Here is a 24,366-nt window from a genome sequence, read left to right as displayed (position 1 = left end):
CAGGCTTGACATGTCAAGGTCACCCGCAGTCAACGGGCCCAGAGGGTTGGTCGAGTGCGCGTCCGTGGCTGATGACAGTCTCGACCATGTGCTATGGTGCCGATGGACTAGCGTGGGTAATAAGCTTTTGTTCACTGCATATGGCTGCTCGGGTGCGTCATCTGATATGACGCTTTGCAATGTGTATGATACGTTTAAAACCTCGCTGTAATTGAATTTCCCTTTTACGCTGACATTTTGTCAGCATTTGCCGGATTTTCAATTATTTTTAATTATACCTGACATTTTTGTCAGCCTTAATTAAACGTAGTGTATTTTGATACGAAACGCCCAGAAACGAGTTTATACTGACATCGGAGCATGTCAGCCTTTGCCATGCAAATGCTGACATGAGGAATTAAACGATTTGGGCATCTGAGCCGGACGCCATGGTTTATTTCAGTTTTCCCTTCAAATTCGTTTTGGGTGGCCAACAGCCAACGCTATATGGAAGCAATCTAATCGATTGCGATTGCTTTTGCCGCATTTCCTACTGTCACACATAAAAACCGCTGAAATATTGCGCCATTAATTGTCACCATCTGTGCTCTCATTTCAAAAGATAAGTACTTGTATGTGAAAAGCGATAATGTGAACACATATATATTGCACAAACCGGTTTCGATATCACTTCATCAGTGTGCAAATATATAAATAAAACACACAAAATACAAAACGGAGACGAAAAATGTATTTTGTATTTTGTGTGTTTTATTTATATATTTGCACACTGATGAAGTGATATCGAAACCGGTTTGTGCAATATATATGTGTTCACATTATCGCTTTTCACAAACGTCAAACTGTCATACCACAATAAGTACTTGTATATGGAAGCAAAAACAACCCCTACATAATGACGTCATCAAAAAGAGTTTATTGATAATTTTACCAATTAGAAGGCCAATATTTGGATTATTTGCACTAAAACGTAATAATATGCATATAATTGACCTTTGGAACACATTTTACTTACCATGGTACATGTAATTCTCGAGATTGGAAAAAAAATATTTGACGTCATGTGGACCCCACATCACTTTGTTATTCACGCTGGAGACAAAGCTGACGACTGTTTAAGCTTTTCGGGATATGTTTGTGGTGGGTGCGCGTCTTATGAGTGATTACAAGGGAAGAATGGTTTCCTGAAGATAGTTCAAGACGTGAGGTAAGTCATATTCACGAAAAGAAATATTCAAGAATCACAAATTTAGTGTAGTTGGATTTCACTGATGTTAATAAATCAAAATAGGAAAGAACTGAGTGATTGAGCTAATCTTTCCAAACCCTACCTTATCTTAGGTGTATGCACACAAAATTTAGAGGCCATGTGGGCATGTAGGACCTGATCTTTACGATTTTTATTTCCTCTGTTGTTGCTAGTGTGCATGAGTGAAAAACATGAAAGTAGATAACCTTCATCGGATGTCAAGTTAGGATTCGAGGGCATTGACGGAGTGCCAGACTGGAAAAAATCCATGCTACCATCAACATGTCCGGCATAATTGGTGAATGGCACCAAAATTACAGCGCAGTGTCTGGCATGACTCAGTGTTCCAAAGTTTTGGAGTAAGGATGAACGAAAAAATTGGCGGAAGTGAAATTTAAGAATTTCAGAAATTCTGGAATGAGACGATAAGATCTGACCTTAGCTTACCTTACTCACTACACTCTACATTTGAATTGAGTACCCACCTTTCCATCAGTTGACATTCTCTCATGTGATTGGAACAGTTTGGATAAAATAGGTGTGATTTCTTGGCATAAATATCAAAATTTCAGTGCAAAACTGTTTGCGCTGAATTTAGGTGCATGAGAGCCACAAGGTGTTTGGCATAGTGTATGGATTTTTGCAGTCTGGAGTGAGGGGTCCAAGATATGCTTGGGTAGCAGTGGTGGCCGAACACCTTCAATTAAGGGGGGCACTGCTGACTTTGGACTTTGGTCCCATTCTTTCAATGCAAAGCCCATAGGGCTGATGTTAAAATGCCAAAATCAAAGGGGGGCATGGTTCCCCGTTGCCCCCCGTTCCGCCACCTATGTTGGGTAGGTTATTTCAACTGTTGACTGCCCTGACACTCTTTACTCAAGCTTGTGGTAATAGTAATCCGAAGCCTAGCATCCCACAAAGATGCCAGATATGAGATAGGGTTCTATGAGGATCCAATCCTTTTTTACCATATTCTACTTACTCGTATAGGTACATACCTACCTACTTCATGGAAAAACATTTGCATGCATGCAAGTAGGTACCTACCTACGTGCTTGCTTGAAGTATGAAGTTTCTTGGGCACGCAAACAGTGAATAATATGTGAGGCCTTGGTGTTCAGCTGCTTACAAACTGACTTCTGATATTATTCCATCATGCTATACTGACAAAAGAGCAAATATTCAATATGTGTCTGTTAAGGTATTGGGATGTATTTATGGCTCACCTGCTAAGTGGTGCTGATAGGCTTCCTCACCAGACCCTTCAATGGGGAAAAGGACAGACAGGAAGCATGAAGATAGAGATGCGCCAGCCGCAAATCTCAAATGGGTAAAGCATGGGAGAGGTTGGCAGGGGCGCGGGAACTACTTTCCGACTGGGGGGGGCACACCATAATAGAGATCAACCTAGGGTACCCCCAAATCTAGTTTTCTCACCGGTTTTAGGCCACTTATTTTTCACCCCTCGGCTTTTTCAACAAAAAAAGAAAACATTTGCAAAAAAAGTGGTATTCCGTCTCAAAGCTGTGGGGGCACCGCCCCCACGGCCCCAGAGTTGGGGGGGCAAGCTGCCCCCACTGCCCCCCCGGCTCCCGCGCCTATGGAGGTTGGGATGGTGTGTCTGCTGGTTATGTGCTGATGCTGTTCATTAGGTATAGTGCTTAAAGGTAACGTCTTGCACCTTAACATTAGTTTTGAGCTGACATAGTTATGTAGCCAAGTCTGGGGCAGTCAGGCTTAGAAACCATGTTCTGCCTTGGTCCCAAGTTTTACAAGTGCCTGGTGTTGAAGAAGTTTGTTGCTTCTATAACACATTGTGCCTTCACAAGGCAGTATCTCTAAACCATTGGTGTTGGTCTAGCAATGTCCCAAAATTTGTCTATTTGGGTGGGAAACGACATCCAAATGAAATTCATTTTCCACTCTCACCACCATTTTTAAGAACAATTTTCCACTCCCAAGTCCCAACCAAGAAAACATAGATTTTTTACCTATAGAAAGACAGTTGTGTGGATGCCCAGTTAGCATCAAACATTCTACACCCTAGAATAAAATGCATGCTTTTTGTCATTTCTCACTCCTTTTTGATCTAATCGAATCAGCAGTTTTCCACTCTCTCCCCTCTTTTTGGTGGGTAATTTTCCCCTCTGACACCCAAGACAAAACTCAATTTTGGGACACTGTTAAGTGATCTTCTTCTAGCAGCTCCATGTAAAGTGGAGCTAGTACGGCGCTGAGCGGGTTGCCCATAGCCAAGCCTGATTTTTGGACGAATTCTCTGCTGACGAATTGAAAAGACCCGAAGCTGACGCATAGTTGGACTAAGCCGATAAAATGTTCTTTCGGTAGGGGGGCGCTGTGTGTCATCGATGCCCTGTAGGACGCGGCGAACCGCACGCATGGCTACTTCTACGCTCACATTAGTGAAAAGTGACTTCACATCAAACGAGAACATCCTCTTCCCTCTCACATCTGCGTCTTTTAGCCGGTCGAGAAGGTCAGCGGAACTCTTCAGGTGTGAGCAGCTGATGCTCCCCAACGCGGCTGATAGTTTGGTGAGACATTTTGCGAGGCAGTGTGGGGCACTGTCCATCCCCGAGGTGATGGGTCGCATGGGGATGCCTTCTTTGTGAAGCTTTGGCAGACCCATCGTCTGTGCTGGTCTTGGGTTTCTCTTCCAAAAGGTACTGTAAACGCTTGCCCCTTTCTGATCGCCTTAGAAGTTTTCTGGCTTCTTTGTTAAACTTTTCGGACTCTTTCTTACAAGAGTCGGAAGGAACTTCCTCGTAGACGATGGCATCTGGGATCTGATAGGAGTTCGTTCATTTTTTCGTCAAATGTTGAACGGTCCAGGATGACAACACCTCCACCCTTGTCACTTGAGCTAATGACGATGTTGTCGCCTTTAGCGAGGTCTTTCAGGCTAAGCATATAGCGTTTGGGAATCGAGAGCTGAGAAGAGGAAGCCATCGTCTTCAGACATGTGACAAATCCTTGTTTGAAGCCTTTGTCCACCTCCGAGTCAGTAGACTTGATGTTTCTCATCATGAAGGCTAGGTAGCTTTTACTGTTCTTGCCAGTGTCAAATTTGAGTCCCAGTGACAGCGCTTCAGTTTCTACTTGACTGAGTGGCCGACTAGACAAGTTGGTGATCAGGCGAGCATCTCCAGCATGTTTTCAAGAGCTTGATGCGCAGAGCCGGGACAGTTTGCCCAGTAACAGTTGTAGGTGCCTTTTCGCCTTGCGTTTTAATTGTTCCTCGAGGTGTGCTGGAAAGGGCTGCCGGAAACGACTTCTTAAAATGGCTGCTCTGTTGCTTAAAGTTTCGGAGTTTCCACACCATCCTCTAGATAAGCTCTTGCAGCCTTTGAACGGGTGCTGTTTCGAGTACAGTTGACGAGGTGCAGAACGAGGGAGAACTTGCTCTTCTATGCAGTCTTTCAAAAATAATGCTTGGTTCTCAGTTCTAAAATATTTCTCGCGTAGATAATACTCTCGTCTTATTTCCAGCTCACCTCGAGGAACAATTAAAACGCAAGGCGAAAAGGCACCTCTAACTGTTACTAGATAAACTGTCCCGGCTCTGCGCATCAAGCTCTTGGAAACATGCTGGAGATGCTCGCCTGATCACCAACTTGTCTAGTCGGCCACCCAGTCAAGAAGAAACTGAAGCGCTGTCACTGGGACTCAAATTTGGCACTGGCAAGAACAGTAAAAGCTAGCTAGACTTCATAATGAGTAACATCAAGTCTACTGACTCGGAGGTGGGCAAAGGCTTCAAACAAGGGTTTTTCATATGTCTGAAGACGATGGCTTCCTCTTCTCATCTCTCGATTCCCAGACGCTACATGCTTAGCCCGAAAGAGCTCGCTAAAGACGACAACATCGTCATTAGCTCAAGTGACAAGGATGGAGGGGTTGTCATCCTCGACCGTTCAACATATGACGAAAAAATGAACGAATTCCTATCAGATGCCACCGTCTACGAGGAAGTTCCTTCCGGCTCTTGTAAGAAAGCGTGCGAAAAGCTTAACAAAGAAGCCAGAAAACTTCTAAGGCGATCAGAAAGGGGCAAACGTTTACAGTACCTTTTGGAAGAGAAACCAAGATCAGCACAGATGAAGGGTTTGCCAAAGCTTCACAAAGAAGGCGGCCCCACGCGCCCCATCACTTCGGGGGTGGACAGTGCCCCACACCGCCTCGCAAAATGTCTCACCAAACTATCAGCCGCGTTGGGGAGCATCAGCTGCTCACACCTGAAGAATTCCGCTGACCTTCTCGACCGGCTAAAAGACGCAGATGTGAGAGGGAAGAGGATGGTCTCGTTTGATGTGAAGTCACTTTTCACTAATGTGAGCGTAGAAGTAGCCATACATGCGGTTCACCGCGTCCTACAGGGCATCGATGACACACAGCGCCCCCCTACCGAAAGAACATTTTATCGGCTTAGTCCAACTATGCGTCAGCTTCGGGTCTTTTCAATTCGTCAGACGAGTGATTCAGTATTGATTGTTTTGTCCTCATGATCATGAAGCTCGTTTTAGTCTCGTTCATTTTCAGAGAGTTTCGTGGAAACCACTTTTCTAGTGCGGAAATAGAGCACTCGACTCAATCTCTGAGGTCAGTGATGCCGTTCTCGGAAGGATGGGCCCTGTCGTTCGCGCAAGAAATTATTTTACCATAAGGAATAAAATAATCTGTCTCCTGTCAGTGAGATAAGTTTCAAACCAGTGGGAAGGCATGCCACACCAGGCCAGCTTCTCGATGAGGGCGCCGTAATCGACGCTGTCAAACGCTTTGCTCAAATCCACTGCCGTTATCGACGGCAGCAGGCCCTGGTCGGTGTTGTCTGACACCCAGGTGACGTCGATCAGAGCGTCCTAAATCGAGTTTACAGTCTGTCTTAAAAGTACCTACCGCGCAAAGTAACGGTGGATCCATCAAAGCTGACCGAGGAAGAGCCTGCTGTAATTTGAAATTTACCGAACCAATTGACCTGTGGAATGGAAGAGGATGTCGATTGCTTCGGTGACGGTCAGGCTTGATGGATCCCCCGCACTGTTGCGCGGTACTTTCAAGACAGACTACATATACATACGTACAATATTTTCGGTTACTTTGGTCAAGACGCTCAGTAAAGATATGGGTCTAAAATTGCTTGGCAATGTGCGGTCACTATGTAGATTTAAAAATCGGCACAATGCACGTCGTTTTACAAGCCGAGGAAAAGACACCGGAGACCAGTAATGCGTTCACTCTGCGCAGCAGCAGCGGACCTTCCGCAGGGTAACACTGCCTGACTGTTAGCAGAGGGACCCCGTCGGCACCGGCGGCCGACAGCTCCGTCAGCGTCGCCGGGTGAGCTTAAACATAGCGGCGCAGACTCTCACTGGTCTTACGAGCCGCGACTTATCTTCACTCACTGTCACCCCTGCCGCCAGTCGGAAGCCCACAGGGGAGACAAAGTCATTGAGTGCGTCGGGATCAGGCAGTAGTCACATGGGCGTCATCACTTTCGCTCCCAGATGACAGGCCAAATTTCCGCATGGTGCTCCAAAATCCGCGAAAATCTTTAGAGAGCTTTTGCTGTTTAACTGCTTTTTCAGGGACAGATACAGCGCTTTGTCATCAGGCTGTGTAAACGGCTGCCAATCGGCTTGTGTAATGTTTTAAGCATTAATGGCCTCCCCCACCTAAGCTAGAGCGTCCTGGAGCCATGGGCAGTGGGGCCGGCGCGTCCGCACACTACATTCTGGACACTGTTTATCGGTTAGACTGTTCCAGGTGCGCATAAAGATGTCCAGCAGCACGTGAGCATCAGTGGCGCTACCCAACTCTTCCCAATCAGACAACAAAAAGTCCAGGCTCAGTGTGTCCCAGTCAGTGCAGAGCCGGGCCCTGCACCGTACTGACTCAGAGCATGCAACGGCGGCTCTGAGGGCTCTCTACCGGTTATGCTGAGGTGCCTACCGAAGGCACCACATAAGCCCTTAGTCTCGCTGAGCTTTAATCCCATACCGGCCTTCTGAGCGCGCAACGCCAGTGCACTAATGGTCCCACACCGCTAACTGTAAGGACGTCATACCGAGGTATCTGAGGGTCCCACATAGGCTCATCATGGCTATGGCCACTCACCGGTGACTCTGAGAGTCCTGACCGGCGACTCTGAGAGTCCTTCACTAGCCATCACCGGTCCCTGAGAGCACCGCCTGAGGGTATCACTCCAAAACCTCAACGGATCCCGCACCCTCAGTGAGGGCCCCACACCGACGCCTCTGAGAGCCCCAAAGGGTAACCGATAATCGAAGCGCTTCTGAAGGCGACACACTGACATCTTTACCACGCTGATCTTTTGGGTCCCACCCACAGGGCTTCTGAAAACAGTACACAACTTGCAATCACGCTGAACTCTTGACCAACGCCGGCCTCTGATGACCCCTAAGCTTTCGAGCCTGCCTAAAGAAGGCCTGTCCCATGCGAGAGCCTGCAGGACAGGATCCAGCCACAGACCTCTCGGCACTCACTCACTCAAGTCCTACGGTAGTCCGAAAACTTAATAAGTGCTCAGCTTCAGATGACTCTGTCACACTCATGGTGAGTCTGGCTGCGCGCATAGGGTATTACTCGTTGGCTCGGGAGGCTCACATCAAGCGATCGCATAGGGCCATTTCGGGGCTTCGAAGGTCGTTCGTGCGAACAGAGCGTCTCACCAGGCTCTCATGGGCTGAGTTTGCTTGGCGAGTCCCTTTCACTCATTGAGCCCAAAATGTAACACTTTGTGTTGGGCAGCGTACATACAGTGTCCGTCAAAATGTGTGCACGTCCCCTTCACATGCGCACGTTCAGAGTAGCAACCAAACCGTGATAGCCATGAAAATGAAACCTCGGTCCACACGAGATTCAGCTATCGGGCAAGTTTCAGCGCCATTCGCCGAGTTAATTGGTAGTTTTTGTAAGCGCAACAATTTAAGCAGTAAGCACCCCTGACCTGACACACGTCACGTGTCGTGTCGGTCACCAATATGCATCAAAAGTAGTTGTTACTTCATGATTGAAGAAGTAGATCTCCATCTCCCTGATATAGCACCGCTTGTCGATCGGTCGGACGATTGATGAATCCAATTTTTAGACAAATCCATTCACTTTCAGCTCAGTTGTGCACCTCGACGTGACCCCATCCTTTTCGATCACTTTCTCGAGGCGCTCGCGATACGCCAGCGCGGCTTTCTTGCGCATCTCGACAGTGATCTCTGCGAAGGCGGCTCTAGTCCGACCTTTCAACTCTAGAAAGTTCGCCGGCCGCGTCACGTATACCTTCGACTTCACATACCCCCACATGAAAAAGTCACACGGGTGAGGTCGCGCGAGCTTGGTGGCCAGGGCAGATTGGGCGAAGCGAGCGCGGTGGACAGAGCAGATTGGGCGAAGCTCGACCTCACTCCGTGTGACTTTCATGTGGGGGTTTGTGAAGTTGAAGGTATACGTGGCGTGGCCGGCGAACATTCGGGAGTTTAAAGGTCGCATCAAAGCCACCTACGCAGAGATCGCCGTCGAGATGCACAAGAAAGCCGCGCTGGCGTACCGGCGAGCGCCTCGAGAAAGTGATCGAAAAAGATGGGCTTCACGTCGAGGTGCACAACTGAGCTGAAAATAAATGGTTTTGTCTGAAAATTGAATGAATATAATCCCAAACGTGTACCTATATACAGGGCTATTTTTAAAGGGGGAAAGGGGGAATTTCCCCCTTCGAAAATTCCACTCTCCCTTTCAAATTGTGTCAGAATGGCTAGGGAGGGAAGGGGGAAGTTCCCCCTTTCAAAATTATTTTTGAGACCATTTTCAATTAATTTGCTATTCAGATTCTATAGTCATCGTTATTCAGATTCTAGTCATCAATCAACGTTGCTGGCGCTAAGATATGATCAATGAGTGTGGGCAGTGGCACCGCCGGGGCGGAACTTGGTATATCCGGAACTCCAGATTTGACCCGATACCGATCGGATGGTCGGTGAGACCGTCTCTGTGTTGTCTCTTCGCACTCACTCAAGGGTGGATCCAGGAAAACTCCAAGGGGAGGGTCATGTATCCAGAGGCGGATCCAGCTCAGAGGTTTGGGGGGGCAAACCATAAAAATTTATCGATTCTTTCAATGCATCGTCCATAGGCGTAATGTTAAAATCATGCCGTTTGGGGGGGGCAAATGCCCATTTTGCCCCCCCTGGATCCGCCACTGCATGTATCGAAGTGGTGCCCCTACCTATACCCAAAATTAAAAACTCAACGGATTTATGCCACTTAATTTTGCTGGTGCCCTAATTTCATTTGGGGGGGGGGCTGTGGTGTCCCTGTTAGGCCGCAGGTGCCTTTGACAGGTTCGTGGTGCCGCTGGAAGGAACGTGGTGCCCCTGACAAGTCTGACGTGCCAAAGACAGACCTGTGGTGTCCCTGACATCCCATGGTGTCCCTGCGAGGCCGGTGGACCCCTGCTAGGCCGGTGATGCCCCTGCTAGGCCGGTGGTGCCCCTGGCTGGCCTGTGGTGCCACTGCTAGGCCGCTGGTGCCCCTGGGCCCTGACAGGACTGTGGTGCCCCTGACAAGCCTGGAGTGTCCCCGACAGGCATGTGGTGCCCCTGACAGGCCCGTGGTGCTCTTGCTAGGCCTGTTGTGCCCCTGACAGGCCTGTGGTGCCCCTGGTGTGCCTGTTGCCCCTAGGCCCAGACAGGACTGTGGTGCCTCTGACAAGCCTGAAGTGCCCCCGACAGGTCCGTGGTGCCCCTGTGAGGTCGATGGTGCCCCTGGCAGGTCTGTGGTGTCCCTGGCAGACCTGTGGTGCTCTTGCTAGGCCGATGGTGCCCCTGCTATGCCTGTGGTGCCCCTGTCAGGCTTGTGGGGTCCCTGCTAGGCCGGTAGTGCCTCTGGCAGACCTTTGGTGCCCCCGGGCTCCAGGGGGGTCATGACCCATGTGACCCCCCATTGGATCCGCCACTACACTCACTGACATCGGTACTGGCGTCGGCTGGAAACCGGCGGGGGACGGGGGTCATGACTTCACCGAATCTTATTCCCCCTCAAGTTTTCCTGTAAAAGTAACCCTGCCTATGTAGTGTGAAAAAATTATCCAATTTGGTTAAGAATGCAGGAAGTTATTCAAGTTTCAAATCGGGAATTTTACGCGAGTCACCCTGTAGAACAAATTTCTTGAACGCCAGACATTAGGTAGCTCTGGTGGTTGCAACCGAGATAGATGAACCATAGTTTTCAGCCTGGCCACAGACTTGGCTATCTCAACTCAAAACTGGCGCAGGTAAAGGTGGGGCAGTACCTTTAACCATTGAGTTTATTGCCGCCCTGCAGCAGGTCAGGCACCTGCAACCCAGCAGCAGCCTGCACCAGCTGACGCCCTTCCTGGATTCCAGCGGCCTGCTCAGAGTCGGCGGACGACTTCGGCACGCCCAGCGCAACTATGAGACGAAGCATAAAGTGATGTTATCTGCCCGTGGAGTTATCATCCGGCTGATCGTCACCGACCCACACAGGAAGCTCGCCCACGCCAGGACGGAGCACGTCCTGACTCACCTGAGCTAACAATACTGGATCAGGTCTCTCTGCGGCAGAGAGACCGTGAAACGATTCACACGCGCTTGCACACCCTGTCGAAAAAGGTCAGCACAGCCGCTGCCACCACGAATAGGTGACCTGCCAGCCTTCCGCATGAGCGGGCCGGCGCCAGTGTTCGCGCGAGTGGGCGTGGACTTCTTTTGACCGATGACCGTCAGGAAACGCCGAAAACGAGAGAAACGGTACGGGTGGGTGTCACTTCACATGCCTGTTCACCCGTGCGGTCCACATCGAGCTCGCCCACTCATTGGACACTGACTTATTCATTATGGCCATGAGACACATGATGGCCAGACGAGGCAAGGTCAGACTCGTGTGCTCTGGCAAGGTACAATTCTGCGCGCCGACGAGCGTGAGCTGCGGCAGGCGCTCCAGCACTGGCACCAGTCCAAGCTCGCCGACACTCTCTCACAAGAAGGGTTTGATCGACTCTTCAAACCACCGGCCGCGCGGCACTTCGGCGGCGTGTTCGAGCACGCGGTCAGCCAAACGCGCCCTGGCAGCTATGCTTGGTGACAGGGTCGTTGACGACGAGACGCTGCAGACGGTGGTGACTGATGTCGAAGCGCTCCTGAACGGACGTCCGCTGACGCACGTCAGCACCGATCCTGACGTCTACCAACCTCTGACACCGAACTACTTCCTCATCGGACGAGCCTCCCCTCAGCTGTCGCCCGGTGTGTTCACCGACAGTGACATGTGCAGCCGACGGCGCTTGAAGCACACGCAGGTGCTGCTGGTTCATTTCCGGCAACGCTGGCGGCGGGAATATCTGCCCACGCTGACCGTGCGCTCCAAGTGGTTCAGGGACAAGACCGAGGTCAAGGTCGGAGAGCTAGTACTGCTGTCCGAAGAAAACGTAGGCCGCGTGGACATTGGCTGGTGGGACGAGTGGAGCGTGTGATACCCGGCGCAGACGGCTGTATTATTCTCGTTGTGGACGTGGCGACTGCCACCGGTCAATGTAGGCGGCCTGTCACCCGCCTCTGCCGACTGGAGTGCGACGGTAATGGCTGTTGGAGCCAGGCTGAAGTGTCTTGTGCGGTGTTACATAGATTTGTTTATGGTAGTGCTTCCAAGCTAGCGGTAGTCTCTGTTCGCGTACGTTCACTTCGGTAATTAATGTGAGTTCTGTGTTGTACGCTTTGCGATGGCTGTTGATGTGCCGACCATGTGACAGCACCTTCACTGCCGCCAGTGCCTCTCAAGCGTTTGTACTTAACGATATGTGCCAGTGTGTGTGTCAACGTCCAGCTGCTAAGACCGCTAAGACTGCGCCGTCACTGGTTTTATGAATGGTCGCGTGATTGTTGTCGGGAATGATCTCCGCCTCGGTGAGACACTAATGTGTATTGTACGCGAGTGTGTGTTTGTAAAGTGTGCGCGGATGCGAATAGTTTAAGCGTGTCAGTGTAGTTTGAATGATTGTTCGTTTGTGGTTTGATTTTCCGCGGATGATTGCGAAAAAACGGGCCGGCTATGCAAGCGAGCAAAGACGGCCGGCGCTTGGCACGGTCGGTCCGTCGCACCAGCGCACATGTGTGTGTCATGTTACCCCTGTCCTGGTTCTTATATATAGACAATATAGACTTTTATGCACAAATTTTTACATTATATAGGTATAGACTCTTTATAGACTTTTACGACAGAGGGCCCACGTGTTGTGTACCGTGAGGGCTGAGACGGGACGGGGCCGGACAGTCTTCGACGCGACTCCGCCGGTGCGAGGCCGCGCGGGCGTACGACGTGGCCGACGTGCCATTTTTTTTTTTTTAATAAATTTAGTTCGAATGTTTGAATGGACGGATTGACAGAGCCGAGGCCAATGCTAAGCAGAGCTTGTTGCGTAGAACCCGACTCCTACCGCCCGATCGCGCAATTCCGGGTAACGGGAGAATTTAGATGCCAAAGTTTAACGTGCCCTTCAAAGCCGGACACGGCCTGTCCCACTCGACTGACTTCAACTGGCTGCGGATGCTCCCACCAACCGCAGACGATCCCCGTCAGGAGTCTCAAATATCGAGCGCCGGAGCGACTCGAACCCGGGCTCTCACTACCGGGAGTCCGGTGCTCTACCAACTGAACTACGGGACAGGCCATAACGAGAACGACGAATTGCACTGCACCTGTGGTCGCCATATATTAACCTTTTTAGCCGTTTGGCTATCATTCCAGAATAGACTTTTACATAGACGAACAATAACTTTACATAGTACTCCAGGTGACGAACGAGCACGAGTAGTACGAGTGAACGAGTACGGATACGCGCAAACAGCAGGGGAAGAGCTGGGGGTAGAATATGCCGACCCCTTACATGCCGTGCAATGCATTAAACACCCACTGATCTATTGTTTTAACAAAAAGAAGACCTTTGGGGCCCTGTCCCTCACTTCGTTAGCACAAACAATGATTGGGGTCTGGGGGGCCCTGGCCGTTAGTCCCGGTTGGACGTCTGCTGTGCCAGGCAAGTGCTCTGCCTACCTCATTAGTGTTCTCATTTACAAAATTAGGGACGTACCCACGGGGGGGGGGGCGGACGGGGCGCGCACCTTCCCCTTGGGGCATGAGGAGGCCCCCGTATGGAATCAGGGCCCCCGTGGACTGAAGACCCAGGTTGACCAAAATCACGTCGGAGGCGAACGAAATTCACGGGAAAAAATCACGCCAGGACAATCAAGGTCCTCTGACCAGCCTGACAGCTAGGGTCCTTCTCGCTTCCTGGGGCCTCCTGTGAATAACCGTTAGTGTCTGTGTCCGACCGCTAGGGCCCCTCTGACTCCTCAGTAGAGAGGAGACCCTCTGTAGGTAGGAGGCCGTCTGTAGAGAGGAGGCCCCTTTACGAGTAGAGAGGGGGTCCTCTGTAGAAAGGATTGGAGGCCCTCTTTAGAGAGGAGCCCCCTCCCCCGGGATTCCACCGCCCCCTCCCCCCCCCCCCGCTGGCGAAGTCCTAGGCACCTGCCTGTACAAAGTCAACTCATTTCGTTAGAGAAAGTTATTACAAGAAATAATTTCGCTTTATACGGCCATCATATACCCACTCTCGATCATGACGAAGTGGCTCCCCGGTCAAGCTGCCTACTTAGATACTCGTCCTATCAACCTAGGCGTCAGGTCGGTCGCGCCGGTGCGGTATACATAAATTTGGCGGGCGTCGGCCGTGCCCGAAGTGTTCCTTTCCCTTTCCCCTGCCAACCATGAAAGAAACGCCGTTTTCCCGTCATGTCAGGATGTGCTGGCATAAGCTGACACGTTAATTAAACGATCAAAAATGTCAGCTTAAAAATGTCACCCTTAAATAGACGCTGTTTATTTGTGTCAGCCTTTGCTGGAAATTCGACTATGGATGGTAGGTAGTGGCCGAGAGGAGAAGAGGGGGGGGGGGGAGGCGGATGCCGCCTCTACATGTGTCTATTTGCTGATAGCCGCGAGAGCTGAAATTTTGGAAACCTGACCTTTGATTCCAGCCGAATTTTTATTACAGCAGCTGTATTTTAACCCTCGCCGGCACAGGGCGGGGGGGGGTTGATGCAACCCCCCTAAGGTTTTTCGCGAATAACTCAAGTAAAAAGCGGCCGATCGCGACGAAACTTTCAGTACCCTCGCATTGATCAATTTTACACCTACCCTTAAAGGTAGTGTGCCACATTTGAAAGATTTCCCATTTTATTTTTCCTAGGATAAGAAGCTTCTGTTTTTACCTAATATCGCAAAAAAAGTCAAAAATGGGCCTGGAATAGTGCCTTTTTCGCCTAAAAGTTTATCGGTTTTTCGATATGTATAACAATTGTAGTGGGCTCACCTGTAAACAGGCGTCGGCAACAATCGCGAATGCGGCGCACATGTGACAATAAGCAAAGGTCATTATAGAGTTACGACGTACGGGAATGAGTTATCAGCTGTCTAATCGTAGACAACACAATGTCGAGCCAACTGTAAGCCTGTATTGGCATTGTTTCTTTTATTTGGCTGTCGAACATTATTTATGGTTTGAAATATGATTTTATGTAAAATAATTGATATGAAAAAGCCGTCTCTTAAGTTATGACCCCATTTCACCACACGCAAGTGGCAGAAATGACAATGATCAGCTGACGCATTTTTCTTGGCCGAAGTCAGAGCGCGCGGCCCGACGCACCACCACCGCACCACAAAGTATGAGCAGAAGCCGCGCCCAAAGCCAGGGCCCCGGTAACGTGAGGTAGCCGAGTCGGGGCAGCGTGCGCTGACCCAAGCCGGGGCCGCAGCTTTGGGCGCGGTCTACCGCATCCCCGCGGGCAGCCCCGGGCTATCACATGACAACGGGAGGACGCGCGGCCCCGGCTTGGGTCAGCGCACGCTGCCCCGACTCGGCTACCTCACGTTACCGGGGCCCTGGCTTTGGGCGCGGTCTACCGCACCACCTAACAGGCGTGTTCGAGACCGCAGGAGATGATGATGAACGGGTTTATCGAAACTTGATTGGATGAGCATATCGGTAATAGCGATTTCAGTGTGTGCATTTATTGTTCATAGTGGTGTGAAATGTGGTTGGGGTACGACCGACAACCCGTCGGGGCGAATTTCGCACTGGGGTACTCAAAATTTGAATAATTTAAGACGTTTCCATGAGTTTTGAAGGTATGGATAAGTTCTAAAAATCCGGTTCTCCTTATCTGGGCCATTAACTCCATACGGTCCAGGAAAGCTGGCACACTACCTTTAACCCGCGCCGGGCCGGTGCTCTGAGATTCCGCGCCGGGCCGGGGGTTGGGGTGTCTGAACCAGGGTATATTGACTTACAGGGTATGGTCATTTGGCAGCCCAGGATTTGTGACGGATAATGCGCAGCAAAGACATTTCTGGCGCATGCTTTTAGCATGAGGATACTTTTTACAATATATGACGTAATTATTATTTTATTACAGTTTTTGATGATTTTTTGTTTTTGTTTTTACTTTTTAACCGTAATATAATTATTACTTAGTATTTACAAATAATCCATGTTTTTGTCAGTACTGTGGATATCTTTAAAAAAGAATTGACGTCATCAAAGGTTGAGTGAAACAATTTACTACCTTCACGTAAACTTGGTAGGTACCTTGTTGGTAATGGGAAAAATGTAATGTAAACATATATCAGGCTCTGTGCTTATGTTGATTTGTGGTAAAAGCTAGCTATTTATTTGAATTGTGGTGGAGTTTTGGTTCAGTAGGTATGATATATATATTAACCACCCGCTGAAATTCAATGCAAGCAATTTTTAGCTGAAATTTCTGCATCATTTGCGCTGAAAGCTGGGGTCGTGCTGTGAAACATCAAAGAACTCACCTGTTCAACTTACCTGTTTGGGGTTCCCTGCCTTTAAGAGTACAGCATAGAGGCGCAAATGTAAGCCCCAATAAAACAAGCCCCTGGCTGGAAGTTCAGACCCTCTTCAGACCCGCTCGCAGGATGAGTCTGCTGCTAGATTGACCAGCGTGCTGAAAAATTTGGTGACCACCATTCGCAGTAAAATTCTGCTGCAGCCATGCGCCGAAAAATTCAGCGGCCACCATGCGCTGAATTTGGCGCATGCGAAATTGCGCCAGGCTGAGACTTGTGCTGAAATTTTTTGGCGCAATTCTGCCATTACGCCAAACATATTTGGTGTATTTTTTTCAGTCTGGGCGTGGCCCATCCAGAGCAGCTCTGCGCTCCAAGGTCCTGTGGTGGTGAGCGTCTCGCCTCACCAGAGGTGGACTGGCGATGGATGCCAAGATGCCAGCTTTCAAACACCAGGTCCCAGAATCAATGTGTAAGTATGTACATTTACCTTTCCAGACTTAGCTCTGCCTTAATAATGCTGTGATTGCTTGGAAGACTAATAAATCTTGCATGCTTTGTACACAGGATGACTAGACCATTAGGCAAAACATTTTACCTGCATTAAAATCGTGCTAGTGAATAGTGACCAATATGCACGTTGCTTTCTTGTCCATAAACTATTTTTTGGAAGCATTGATTCAATGCAACTTAAATAAAAATATGTACAGTTGTCAGTTACACATAAGCAAATACCATTTTACTTATTAAATTTAGAGCTGCTCAGTGATTGCACAGTTTCTGAAAGAAAGATGGGTATCATGATGCCTGTTGTTCTTGATTATATGTTTTATAGGGGTGCTGCAGCGTCAACAGGCTCATGATACTTACTACCTTTTATTATGCCCTTTGTCCACGCCATTGACAATATTGTTCTGCAAAAAAAAAAGTATAAATTAAGTGTTTTTGCTGGATAAAGGGTGGGATTTATTTGTTTGTTTCTTTTTGTAACTACACGCTCTGCGGCTGAACCTCTACCTGTATGGAGTGTGCCGTGTCATGCTGCGCTGCATAAAAACGCATTATGTTATGCCGTCCTAATTGCCTCGCATCGTATCCTTTAAAGACAATAATTTAAGCGTGAGCGTAACGTGAAAGGCCACAACATCGAGAAACTCCGACACATTTTTCCCTATTTGTTGTCAGGTCTCCGGAATGGCGCGACAGAAAGTCCGGCCCGCCTACGAGCTGCTGTCTGCTTCGTGCGGTCTGGCCGCACAGACGTACTCGGTAAATGCCCGGAAAGGAGAAAGAGACAGCCTTCCTCTTCACCATTGACAGCGGCATGGACGTCCTCAACAGCTCGGCCATCCGAGGGACGCCAAAACACTGCGGAGAGGCTGCTCCGGTACTCCCGGGCAGGAGGACGCCCTCTCTAAGCTGGTGGAAGAGGTGGAGGGACTGCGCTTCGGCTCAGCTGGTCACCTCCTCCCGTTCCAGAAGGGTCTAGTAGTGACAATGAAGGTGGAGCGGGGTCTGCTCGCTGACGTGCAGCAGCGTTTTGGCCCGGGCTGCTAACTGCTGCTCCGCCACGTCACCCAGAACCGGCTTTAGGGCTCGTTCAGCCACATCCGCGGCTCTGGCGGCGGAAGCCCCAACCCCACGACGACAGAGGTGAAGGGGCGCCTACGCCTGTTCACTCTGATCCAGCTTGCGCGTCACGGGCCCACGGCGTGCAGATTAAGAGTCGCTCACCCGCGGCGCTCCCGGTACCAGCAGCGGAGGCGGAGGCGGGGGCAGAGCCGGAGGCAGATGAGGACCAAGCCGACCAGGCGCAGATGGAGGTGCTGGAGGCGGTATACCCTGAGCCGCCCCAAGAAGTTCCTGAGGGGACGGAGAGCCTGGAGCCCGTTCCTGACGAGCCAGCCCCGGACGCAGAGGAGGAGGCGGAGCAGGAGAGGGCGCAGCTACTGCGGGAGGCCGAGACAGTGCATATACCGCCTGCGCCCTCAGCGGCGCTGGACGCTGAGACTGGTGTGCCGGCCACCGAAGGTGCAATGGCGCATCTGGCCGGCTACATCGCCAGAAAATGCGGCCCCAGTTTCGGCGCGCTGGCGATGGCATCTGAGGACGCGCCAGTTCAGACGCTCTGGACTCGACTGCGCAGCGCGGCCGGCGGACTCACGATCCCCTCCCAGCTCTGCTTAGACCTGTTAAATCAGCTCGAGGCGGAGTTCATATATGTTTCACGTGTTCGCTAAAGTGTCTTGAAAATGCTCAAATGTGTGCCATTCGTGATTTGCCTGATGATGCAGTACAAGTACTGTGAAACGCGTTGCAGTTAATATAGCTGATGATATGTAAATGCAGTCTACATCCATATCGTGCTCAAATAATGTAGCGCACAAGCTACCCTGAGGTAGGCTTTGAATTCACCGAATTTTCCAGTCGACCGTTCAGATGGAAATCAACTTGAGTACCCTGGCATGCTGAGTATGTTTTCGTAGTGTTGCATAGCGTACCGTCGGACAGAATGGAGCTATGCTGCTGTGACATTCATCGAACCTCCCGTTTGATATTGGTTGCATACTGTGCATGTGTGCACTTTCACATATCGTGTTATCTGAAATTGAATCGACCTATGCCGCTGTGCCGCTGCCTGGGTTGCCGGCAACAGCGGCGGGGCGCATCTGATCGGCACAATGTTACAGATCAGGATCTGTCCTGTCTGGAGGTAATCGGACCGGTGTTTGTCTAGCCAGATGTACTCCATCGTATCACTGATGTTCATCTGTAAGGCTGTGCTCTTGCCTAATGCTGCTTCCATCCATTCAGTCAGTTTTGAATTGTAATAGAGGAAGCCAGATGTCATAGATAGCGACACGCGGTAAGCGGCAATCGAAAGAACGTCCAAAATAAGGACGAAAACACTTCGGTCATTTTTTTTCGGTCAGGTCAAAGGTCAGGTCACCAGAGGTCACCAAAGGTCAAATGTCCACCATTTTGGAAACTGCCAACGGCTATCTCGGGAACCGATAGAGCTACAGCGCCGCGGAAAAGCGCATTCGATAGCCCTTTTACAGACCTTTCTGAATAATATTCTCAGATTTGACCTCAGGTCAACGGTTTAGCCTCCAGAGGGCAAAAACTCCAAAAATAGCCGTTTTTACGAAAAACGTTTTTCGGCAATAACTTTTGACTCAAAAGAGCCACGACATTACTTTTGCCACCATCGTGTTCCTCTCGTCGAGACGCGTCGAATGAACTATGATTTGACCTTGAAAGGTCAACTTGAAAATTTGACCTCAGGGCAATGTCATGACCTGACCGGAAAAGGTCATGTTGCATATCAGTCGATCCGCAACGTCGAGTCGAACACATCTAAGGCGTTTTCAGCGCTCTAGCACGCCTCTATCAGAAGTTATTAGCGAAAAAACTGTCAGATTCTGTTCGTAACCTGAGATGACCTCGGGGACATAACGAGGGGTCACAGTTGCCATTTTCCGGTTCAGTGTGTCCATTTTATCTACATCTCGATGTTTGAGTGTTTAGAATAGCGTTCGTGGAAAACAGACGCTTTTCAATTTTCTCCCATTGACAATGGAGAGGTCGCAAAATTGACCTGACCTTAGGTCACCGATATCAAAATTCCGAGATATACATTTTATAGATAATGTTGCTCTAATCAATCGCTGAACGTTTCAAGGCAATCGATCAATCGGTGTAGCTATGACGAGCACTCTTATTTTTTCTGAGGTGAGGTCACTTGGCGTGATCTGGTGACCTGACCTAAGCTGACCTGGGTCTGAAATTTTCACAACATGTGCAGAAAAGATGCACAAACAGGTATGCCAAAAACGGCGGCGCTCCGCGCTGCCGTTTTTGAGATATCTGCGAAAAACCGCAGGGGGGGGGTGTTCAAACACCCCCCGGCCCGGCGCGGGTTAAAATTTCATGACCCTGACCCAAATGACCTTTGACCTGTGACCAACCTTTTTTCCGAGACCATGTTTGGCCGGAATCGCGATTCGGCGTATGTCGGCTCGCATTAGCCGCGCGTTTGCAAGCTTTTCGTGGTTTCAAGCGTTCAAACATGTGATTTGATGTTGCTCCCATACATTAGGGTGGGTTTCAAGGTCACCTGAAGCTCAGATCAGGTCATTGACCTTTGGTGACCTCGGGTGACGTCGGTTCACTTTTTCGAGTTTTACATGTTTAAAGGCTAGTTTTTGGAGCTGAATTCGAATTTAGCAACCATTTGAACATTTACGAAGTAGTTTTGGTGCCTTCGTAACATGTTACGAAGCTGCCAGAGGTGGTTGACACGTATTACGAATACCCGTCACAACCCCTACCGGTTGACCTGACCTGACCTGACCCGACCTGGTCTAAATGCTTAAAGACATCATCTCTGATCAAAACTGACACGATATTCGTGATCAGCACCCCGGAAAACCACAAAGCAGTCACACTTTACGACTTTCTAACAGGTCCCGATTTTCCCGGTTTTCGGGTTATTGACCTGACCTGGAAGGTCACCCGATGACCTAGGACCTTAAAATTGGGTATCATCGGGTTCCTCTCGTGACGGGCAACACGCTCGTTTTTCCGCGAAGCTCTAGCTCTATCAGGGGCCAAACGCGAGGGGGGGGGGTCGTACCAACCCCCCCCCCCTTGTGCCGTCGAAGGACGCAAAATGGCCTGTGCCGGCGAGGGCTAACCATCGCTTATATTGGTGTTTTGCCAGCGTCTAGCGTAAAGGGGAGGGGGTCCGTTGGACCCCTTTGCCGTTCGGCCCCTGATCGAGCTAGAGGTTCGCGGAAAAAGAGCGTGTTGCCCGTGACGAGAGGAGGCCGTTGATACCCAATTTTAAGGTCCTAGGTCATTTGTTGATAGGTCAATATGTACTCAAAAGTCGGGAAAATCGGGACCTGTTAGAGCTTTTTACAGTGAGGCTGTTATAAGGCTTTTCGGGGTGCTGATCACGAATTTCAAACTATTTTTTATCACAGATGATGTTTTCGTGCATTTAGTCCAGGTCGGGTCAGGTCAGGTCAGGTCACATGTTACGAGGGAACCAAAACTACTTCGTAAATGTTCAAACGGTTTCTAAATGCGAAATCAACTCCAAAATCTACCCTAGAAACATGTAGAACTCGAAGCAGTGAACTAAGGTCATCAAAGGTCAGTGACCTGAATGACCTTCACGTGACCTTGACACCCACTAGAATCCATGGGATCAACATCCTTTCACATGTTTGATCGCTTAAAGCCACAAAAAAGACAATAAACACGCTCATATTGTGAGACGAAATACGCTAAATCGCGATTCCGGCCAAACATGGTCTCAGAAAACAGGTCACAAGTCAAAGGGTCAGGGTCATAAAAATGTTAAGGGTAGGCGTAATATTGATTAACTCGAGGGTACTGAAAGTTTCGTCGCGAACAGCAGCTTTTTGCGCGAGTTATTTTCGAAAAACTGAGAGGGGGGGGGGTCTGTTCGACACCCTCCTACAAGTGCGAAGGTTAAGGTCAGACCGTTGACCAATGACGTCAAAAGTGAACCTCTGTAAGGTCCCAAAATGTCGCAACGTCGCACCACCTTTCGTACCAGGGGACCTTTCACTGGGGAATGAAGCTTATATGATCTGCATAGTACTATCTCCTGGAGGCCTCACAACTTGTATGTAGTTATCTCGTATTTTTCTTAACCCTCGCCCTGGCAGGGGGGGTCGATGCGACCCCCCTAAGGTTTTTCGAAAATAGCGTAAAAACGGCGGCGCGTAGCGCCGCCAAATTTGGCACAGCCTATGGGGCAGCCTTTTTACATATGACCTCAAAATTTCAGGTCCGGGTGACCTTGGGTCAGGTCACCAGGTCAGAAAAATCGGTACAAGGTCATGGTCAAATTTCAATTTTCTTTTTGCACCTGTCCAACTCACAGTTTCGCACTGATTTCCTTCAAACTTTCAGGATGTGCTAAGTTCACCGATTTGTATAACATATAGTTCGGGTTTTTTGAGGTCACTGACCTGAGGTCAGTTAGAGGTCATTGCGTCGTAATGTTAAGCCTATGGGAAAATACTAAATTCGAAAAATACTGGAGATATCAGCTTCGTTCTATCACTTTTGTGCTTTGAAACCACAGTAATTACCAGCAGGTCACTTGGTGCTTCTTTGTTTGGTGTACTTATCCATGGGTCAGGTCAAATGAGGTCAACTGAGGTCAAATGACGTTTTTGCCAATAACTTGGCACATAATGATGCTAGAGCTTAAAAAATGGTCTCATTGTGTTCCTGGTGATCAGCCAAATCGAATGATATGCGATATGATGCAATTTGGTTAAGTTGAACCATGCTGAACTTAATTGATTAATTAAAGTTTACTTAAAAATTAAGAAAAACTTTAAGTACACTTAAGCAAGCTAAAAAGTATATCATTCGACGCGCCTTGACGTGCTGAGTTCACTGGTACTTTTCGTTTTGCTCTATCTTAATTAGATCAAAAGTTATAAGCGAAAAACTTTTGACCTGTTTTTAGCGAAATTTTTACATTTATACCCCCAAAACCCCCCTAAATATTGACCTAGAGCAACCAAATTTGCACAGGGGCGAGAACTCCAGGGGTCCCACCTACCTACCAAATTTAGTGTTTCTAGGTGCCATAGGAGCCAATCGCGAGGGGGGGGGGTCGCATCGACCCCCCCCCCCCTACCAGGCCGTGTTATGAAAAATGCCCTGCCAGGGCGAGGGTTAAGAGTCACCTGAAGTTAGGTCGGTCACGCAACCTCACGATTAATAATCAATGTGGAAATATGAAAACTGTTATTTTCGCGCCGGGAGCCATCTTAAGCTGTCTCAAGCGCATTAATTCGTGATATTATACAATCTTTGCGAGCCCCAGCATTAACTTTTGAATTCTTGATCATAGGCGACTTTATTTATGACGTCACTAAGGTCACAGGAGTTTTCACCAAAAAAGTCCCGATCAAATTGAGCTAGCGAGTCGGGAAGCCACCAGTGGACTTTTGAGGACCTACCGAATCGAATAAGCGATATGACCTCCTTGGGCCAGCTTCGTGGCCTGAGTGGCTCTGCCCTGACCAATGACCATGACCTGAGGTGAACACCTTAAATTGACCTCAACAAAAACAAAGCGTATACTATTCGACGCGCTTGAGCATGCAAAACTCGATGATGCTATTTCCTTGGCTCTGTATCCACTATGGTGAAGTTGTTTACCAAAAACCGATCCCGCGACTTGGAACACTTATACTGACCTCAGAGTTTATCGGTTGACCTGAGACATTCAACTCTTCATCTCATACGATGCACGCGCTCAGTTTTATCCCCAAGGCGCTAGCTCAATTAGGGGCGAAAAGGCGGAGAGGGGTCGTAATCGCCCCCCCCCCCCTCGGCCGGGGTATATGCAGAAAACCCACAAGTCCGCTGAGGGTTAAGCACTGAAGTGATATATTATGATACGGGAAGATATAGGTCAAAACAAGTATGAACACGAGTGGGTGTGAATAAAATTGTATTTGAGGTATGCCTTTTAATTATACGTTCGATTTGCTTTAGTTATTGGTAAGAACAGAGGCAACCAGGAAGAGCGCCCCTGAAGAAAAGGTGGCGCACCGGACGGGTGCGATTGTAAGGTCTAAGGTCAGTCGGGGACCTCTAAGTTCGGGTCAAGCGCTCCATGTTAGGGGTAAAAGACTGGGGGCAAAAAAAGCATCCCGATTTCGGCAGCATCGTCTTCGTCATGCTGTGTCACGGCACCCATCCACTCCCTCGCCCGAAAAATAATTAATTCCCTTTTTGTATCAGTTCTGGCATAATCCCGCACATTATGCTGCATGTTGTTTGTAACATTGCATGTTCAGCTACGTTCTACGCAGTACGCACTAACCTAACCACCATCCCACCATCCACCACTAACCACCATCCCGTTCTGTGCTCCCTTCCACCCCACACGAATCAGCCGAGATACTAGTCAGTCGGGCTAGCGCTATCCTCCCCTCCCTTCCTGACTGCACAGCTCCAAAACCTAGAGCCGAGACTTCCCGCCCGCCGGCCACCCGGATAGCCTCTGCCGAGTCTCCCTTTCATACACCGTTTACTATGCGCTCGATTCATTCATGATTCTGTGTTTCCGCGTTCCTCTCGTTAGATGTTTCTACTGATGATGTCATAGGCGATCCCAGGCAGATTGCGGC

General features: G+C 49.3%; 1 protein-coding gene across 2 annotated transcripts; it reads left to right on the top strand.

Moving 5' to 3' along the window:
* The first annotated feature begins 842 nt into the window (after nucleotides 1-842).
* On the top strand, nucleotides 843-12,584 carry LOC122372725. 2 transcript variants are annotated; one of them, XR_006254921.1, is made up of 2 exons: nucleotides 843-1,207; nucleotides 10,666-12,584. XR_006254921.1 is itself a non-coding variant. In XM_043350259.1 (2 exons), the coding sequence occupies exon 2, from the start codon at nucleotides 11,136-11,138 to the stop codon at nucleotides 11,769-11,771; it is 636 nt and encodes a 211-aa protein (XP_043206194.1). In that variant the 5' UTR covers nucleotides 1,134-1,202; nucleotides 10,666-11,135; the 3' UTR covers nucleotides 11,772-12,584. The 2 variants fall into 2 exon arrangements, 1 of the variants encoding a protein (XP_043206194.1); XM_043350259.1 differs by having other exon boundaries at nucleotides 1,134-1,202.
* Nucleotides 12,585-24,366: the final 11,782 nt, after the last annotated feature.

Source organism: Amphibalanus amphitrite, unplaced genomic scaffold (assembly GCF_019059575.1).
Source record: "Amphibalanus amphitrite isolate SeventyFive unplaced genomic scaffold, NRLGWU_Aamphi_draft 001392F_arrow, whole genome shotgun sequence".
Classification (NCBI taxonomy): Eukaryota; Metazoa; Arthropoda; class Thecostraca; order Balanomorpha; family Balanidae; genus Amphibalanus; species Amphibalanus amphitrite.
The sequence above is the reverse complement of the archived record's forward strand: the minus strand, read 5'-3'. Positions and strand labels throughout refer to the sequence as shown.

Bases quoted from the DNA above. Each gene is read 5' to 3' on its own strand.
- LOC122372725 (XM_043350259.1), top strand. From the start codon at position 11,136: ATGGCCATGAGACACATGATGGCCAGACGAGGCAAGGTCAGACTCGTG.